General features: G+C 36.9%; 1 protein-coding gene across 4 annotated transcripts in view; it reads right to left on the reverse strand.

The window, feature by feature from the left end:
- Positions 1-2,204: 2,204 nt before the first annotated feature.
- Positions 2,205-6,496, reverse strand: part of LOC107556323 (potassium voltage-gated channel subfamily D member 3-like) — a 99,030-nt gene continuing 94,738 nt past the window's right edge. For all 4 annotated transcript variants that reach the window (XM_016239404.1, XM_016239406.1, XM_016239405.1 and 1 more), the window contains 3 exons: positions 4,425-4,657; positions 2,410-3,411; positions 2,205-2,222 (listed from right to left, as the gene is read on the reverse strand). In XM_016239404.1, the coding sequence (XP_016094890.1) occupies positions 3,207-3,411; positions 4,425-4,657 (438 nt within the window). In that variant the 3' untranslated portion in view covers positions 2,205-2,222; positions 2,410-3,206. The remainder of the gene's footprint in view (positions 2,223-2,409; positions 3,412-4,424; positions 4,658-6,496) is intronic.

The following is a 6,496-nucleotide window of genomic DNA, read 5'->3' on the forward strand; positions in this document are numbered from 1 at the left end:
AAAAAAAAAAGAAGAAGCGAAAGAGTAAAAGAGTTAAACAAGCACAGACACACAGAGGAAGAAAGAAGACCCTCAACAGGTATGTAGATGCGCACATACAGATCTCCACTTGGTAATATATTCAAAACAACCAATTCTGTCATCTGAAGGAACTGCACAAATGAATTATTACAAAGCTGTTAGGATTCTAGAGTCACTTCTATTACATGATGGTTCTGTAGTGTCCCCTGCTGGGCTGGAAGTCAAGACAAAGCAAAAGAAAAACTCCAACACATTACTGCTCGCCAATGACCACAAGTGATCCAATACTCAACATTTATTATCTTAAAATTTAGAATATATTGGCCACACCTTCTCCTCCTGTTAATTAAACATTAGATAATTTCCATATTTCCCATCTATTATGTACACATGAAAATCAATAAATCACAAAGGGACCAAACATCATTTGGACCATAAAATCGGATCATTAGAGATGTGCTATGGATTGTATGTACAACAAACAGGAAGATAATCATCATATGAACACATAGGCCATCAAAGAACATTTTGGTAAGAACGGTGTGGGCCTGAAACCCTGATATTCCTAAATGTCACAATGTGCTTTTCCCTGTAATACTGGTGTCATGTCTAACTCATGTTTGTGTGACTGGACATCCACTTCGGCTTTAAAGTTCAAGTATAGGCTATGCATCTGTTATGCAATTATTTAATCGTATTTTTCTTCCTGGAAAATATGGCTTATTCTATCTAAAAAGGGCCAAAACAAGATTAAATATACAAGTGCATCTCAATAAATTAGAATGTCGTGGAAAAGTTCATTTCAGTAATTCAACTCAAATTGTGAAACTCGTGTATTAAATAAATTCACTGCACACAGACTTAATTGTGATGATTTTGGCTCACATTTAACAAAAACCCACCAATCTCAACAAATTAGAATATGGTGACATGCCAATCAGCTAATCAACTCAAAACACCTGCAAAGGTTTCCTGAGCCTTCAATGTGGACTCTCAGTTTGGTTAACTAGGCTACACAATCATGGGGAAGACTGTTGATCTGACAGTTGTCCAGAAGACAATCATTGACACCCTTCACAAGGAGGGTAAGCCACAAACATTCATTGCCAAAGAGTACAGTAAATGAACATACTTTCCAGAAGGCCAACAATTCACTAAAAAAATTTTTGAATTTTTTTTTTTTTATTGGTCTTATGAAGTATTTTAGCCAAAATCATCACAATTAAAAGAACCAAAGACTTAAACTACTTCAGTCTGTGTGCATTGAATTGATTTAATACACGAGTTTCACAATTTGAGTTGAATTACTGAATAAATGAACTTTTCCATGACATTCTAATGATTATTGAGATGCACCTGTATTGATATGAGGTCTAGTGTGTGTTTCATTGCACTGAACACTAAAACTGGCCCTGGAGCAATAACGTCCTGAGGGGAGGGGAGGGAGGGAGGGAGGGAGGGGGCACTTTCTATGTATGCTGGTGTAAGAGGCACAAGTGAGTGGGGTTTAAGGAGATGGGTGGGGTTTAGAGTCCTGGGACGGGGGTTATGGTACAAAAGGTGGAGCTCAGGGGATCATGCGGTTGATTGCTGGCAGTGAAACGACACAGACGAAACAGGGACTTTCCACTAATGACCACAAGTTTTTTCATTGGCAATGCCGTTCTTGTGAATATGGCTGACAAATAAGGACAAAGACAAAAAAGGAGGGAGATAAAAGAGGTGGAGAATATCTCTAATCGATTCGTACGGTTGACAGTTTCTCCTCTAACAGCAACGTATGACTGGAAATCTAGTAAACAAAAACATTCACTGTTAATGAAAAACACAAACATCAAAAGTTTCCTACCCATGTAGTTTTACGCAAACTAGACACATTTTTTAAATACCCATTGAGCGATAATGACAATAACACTTAGATCAGAACAACTACAGGAAGCAGGCCAGCAGTGGACAGAGGAAAGGGGCGGGGCAGACATAAAAGGGCGGAGTGGACAAAAAGGGGGCAGGGTAGGCAGCTGCTCTGGTTTTGCCAAACAATGGCTAAATATTACAAAATATTCTATCAACAATATTCACAGTTAAACCAAGGCTTGATACACATTGTAATCACAAAATCTCAGCGATGCCTTGTGCTTGTAGTCACAGAGTTTTTAAAAACACTTTCATGTTTCTTTCTCTCTCTCTCTCTCTCTCTCTCTCTTTGTTTTTGGTTCTATATTACATAGTAATGTCTGATAGGTCACAACTAACGTTACAAAGTCGGCTCAAGGTTTTGGACTCGGGGAGAGACAGTGGCTTAAAGAAGAAGGAAACTCTCCTCCCCCTGAGAGGCACGAACTGTGTGAGAGGCTGAGAGTTTGAGGGACGATTCAGTAATTCTTACACTTTTGTTTTTGGTTCTATATTACATAGTAATGCCTGATAGGTCACAACTAACGTTACAAAGTCGGCTCAAGGTTTTGGACTCGGGGAGAGACAGTGGCTTAAAGAAGAAGGAAACTCTCCTCCCCCTGAGAGGCACGAACTGTGTGAGAGGCTGAGAGTTTGAGGGACGATTCAGTAATTCTTACACACACGCACACACACACACACACACGGGGCAGAAACATTCAAGTTAGACCTAATTCTGACCAATCACACATATTCCAAAAATAAAAACTTAGCACAGTCTAAGAAACCCTGTCACACTCATACGGTCTCCCTCAAACCTAAAGCAGATTTTCTCTTATCCTTTAGGAATTACTCTAGATCAAATCACAACTTAATTGGGATAAAGAAAGCCGAGGCTTTGAGAGGCTGTCTGCGATGTTGGAACAGATTAACGGACTGATATTAAACAAACAAGACTCACGGATGAAAGCAAACGCTTGACCTCTTGTCTCCATCTGTAATCAATTAAAAAAACAGTAGGCTATGACCCAACAGAAAACAAAGAGGAAAAAGAAGAAGAAATGTTTTATGCACAGTGACACTGCAGTGACACCCTCATCTATATCAGTCCTGATGCAGAGTGATCAAATACTCATGGTTGTCCTGCTTTGCTTTCGCCGTCTCTCTCTCATTTACACAGAGGCATCTTTGTTGATCTTCTATTTCTTTTCAGAGAGTCTGAGTCAGCGCACTCCTTCTCCCACTAGGGGGCAGGCTACTCATCAGTTTCTCTTCCTGAGTTCTGCTTTCTCCTACAGCGCAGAGATTTTCACCACATCAGTGCCAGGGTTCGGAAGAGGCGGAGCGTCTGGGTTGGGAGGGGGCGGAGCGTCGGGACTGGCTCGAGAGTTGTTTGAGGGAGGGGTTGGGATACTGATGATTGCCGTGGTAACCAGTCCACTGCTCTTGCAGTTCAGACTCCCTGATTCATCTGACATCAGATTGAGACTGGAACGACTGAGACAGAGAGAGAGAGAGAGAGAAAAAGACAGAGGTCTTAAAACTCTTTTCATTCTCTCGTTGATTTAATTTGGCTGCTAACTGTTTATTAAATGTCTCTTGGACTAACAGAGGACATGCATGTATCACTTATTTGAATCTAAACCAACAAATGTCATCTGTAATTTTTTATGTATTTTGTTTGAAAATATCTGTGGGTGGAAATTATTCATTTTGAAATTTTAATAAAATGGCAGATTCCTTAGATTTGCTAAGGTTAATTTCAAAGGTAGCATTTCATAAATCATAAACATAATAATAAACACACATTTTGCCTTATTTGACAGAAATTAGAGCTTGATTGGAAATGATGCGTCAAATATGCAGTTATATACATTTTAACCCTTGAGATTGACTTTATATTTTATTTTTGGGGCCCCATGAGACCCTAATAATAATATGAAAATGGTTTATGTTTATTTTACACTTTGTTTAGACTGTATTTTAATATAAATTTAGAAATTAATATTTTCACATAGTTTAAGGTCTGGGTCTGTGACAATGGTAAACAATTAAAATTATACATTAAAAAGCATTTTAGAAGGAGTAAAATGATGAAGGCATGGTTATTTGTTTTTTTTTATAACATGTCATGTGACCTTTATATTTTATATTTTCTGTGAATGAGTGAGACTTCTGTTTATTAGCCACTATGGAGAATAAGTATAACCATTGTAAAACTATTTGTGCTATACACTTGTGTTTATGATTATGATAATACATTAAAATGATACGATAACAAATACCAGTTTGTAACATTAAGCAGCATAACAAACTGTTTTTGTACAGCTAAAATAGCTGGAAGCTGATGACACCGTAAGACTTGCACATTAGAGTCACAAATGGCTGCACCCGATCTAATGTAGAAAAATACTAACAATAAGGTGGATAATATAAAAAAGTTGAAGTCTTTTAGCTCTAATAAACATCAACACTTTGAACAATGTTGTGCATAAAAAATGAGTGCTAACCTGGTGTTTAGTGGTTGCTGTTCCCCACACTGGATGTGTAATGCGCTGAGCTCCTGCAGGTTGTGTGTGTGTGTGGCACTGAGAGGCTGCATGTTCTTCTTGGTTCTCCGAGAGCAGCAGGTGCCAGTGATGCCCTCTTCACTGGAGAGAGATGGACTCTGCGATGGGAAGTTCTGTAGTGCTGTCTGCAGGTACCCCTGTTCATACAGCCGCTCGTCCACAAACTCATGATTCTGTTCACAGAAAGACAAAGATTATTGCTTTCTGATGTTTTATTTACTGTCATAAGCCTTTTTCTCTTATTCCCTTTACTTCAAAGACTTTGCAAGCATGTTAAACAAACTCTTAAATATAAAAGAGAAAATGAAACAACATTGATGCATTTTTACTTCAGTAATGCATAAAAAATGAGAACAAATCAGAATCAGATCAGTTCCTTTTTATGGCAGTTGTATGTTACATAAGATGAATTTGTGGATGTATTATTAAAAGCATCTCTAAAGAGAATATTCAGTGGTTATTATTGAAGGGTGGGACTTGATTTGATTGAACTGGCAAAGTGTGAATCTACTATAATATTGGTTAATATATGTCCACGTGAAGGGAATTGCAGAGGAAGAGAAAATTATTACATTTTGATGAAAGATTATTAAAACAAACTTTTTTCTATTGTCTTAGACATGATGCAATAAAGCATAGCCTAGAGCAACACCTAGCTACATTTTGTATGTCATACCTACTTTTAAATATCAACTTTGTGTTTTGTGTAAAGATATTTTGATAATATTATAAATAGTTTAACTGACATGCTTTTAATTTAACATTTACATTCATTTACATTTGTTAAAGCGGCTCCAAGTATTGTAGCATTTAAAAGGTTAAAATTGTATTTCAAACCTTAAAGCAACTGAAAAATACTTAATCCCTAATTAATTTGTTATAATTTGCGTTTACTTGTTTCATTTATTATAAATAATTTTTTTGTGATAGGCTATTTTCTATAGGCTATTATGTCTTTTTCAATGTATGATGCTTGGATTTATTGTTATTCGATTATCATAAAATGATAATGCCTGTTTGTTTTTTTGAAAATGAAAAGGTTTATTGTTCATTCATTCGTTCGTTCGTTTATTTATTTAGCAGCTTGTACGTCACTTCTGCTGCTTTGCGAAGAAAAGCCCCGCCCACACAGAAATATAATTGGACCGAAATAACGCTACTCGTGTAAAACAAAATAGGAGGAGGCGTGATTGATTGTGGGAGTTGACAAATCCCTCAAGTTCCACAGAGAAACGCAAAAGACGATGGCGTCTGGAAAAGCATCGCGGATGTCATGAAAATACAAGGTTTTTGCTTGCTTTACGCTGTGAGAGAGAGCAAACAGTGAATATTTCCGATTGGTTGTTTTTTTTGGTGCGTCACGCCCCAGTTTCTGTTCTTTGCTTGTGGCTGGAAACTTGTTATGCTACTTATACAAATAGTTTAAATAGTGTTAATTTGAGATATGACTAACTTGAGAGAGATTCTTTCTTTTCGAAACTCTGAATCAGTTGAACCAGCTGTTTCGCAAAATTCACTGTTTCGAAGCATAAATGATTCACTGTAAAGAAACAGTGGAACGTTAAATGGAGTGAAAACTCAGACCAAACATGTATAATTGCAGATTTTACAAACCAATTGCAAATGTTTGCATTAAAGTGTAATCTACGAATAATTGATAAATGCCATTAAATATGAAGGTTCTGTAAAATTGCTTGTTTTGCGTGTCATTAGGCAGGGCTTGGCAAACTAGGGCAATTAGAATCAATTAACTACCTTTTTGTATTATACACACTTAAGTATTAAAATTCATTAAATTAATAAAATAAATACCTAGCCTACATATAAAACTGACCTGAGATCAGCTAGACACTTGTAAATGGGTTTACCAAGTCAATGGCATCTAGTGCGAAGTCTATGAATTTTGAAATGTTTTGAAACCAAGTGTCAAAACAATATTATGAAACTAGGTTTGTTGAAATCGTGTGACTTGGCGAGTTTGTATGGAGCCAGATCGGCCTCAAAAATAATAC

This window comes from Sinocyclocheilus grahami, unplaced genomic scaffold, assembly GCF_001515645.1.
Source record: "Sinocyclocheilus grahami isolate Dianchi unplaced genomic scaffold, SAMN03320097.WGS_v1.1 scaffold564.1, whole genome shotgun sequence".
NCBI lineage: Eukaryota > Metazoa > Chordata > Actinopteri > Cypriniformes > Cyprinidae > Sinocyclocheilus > Sinocyclocheilus grahami.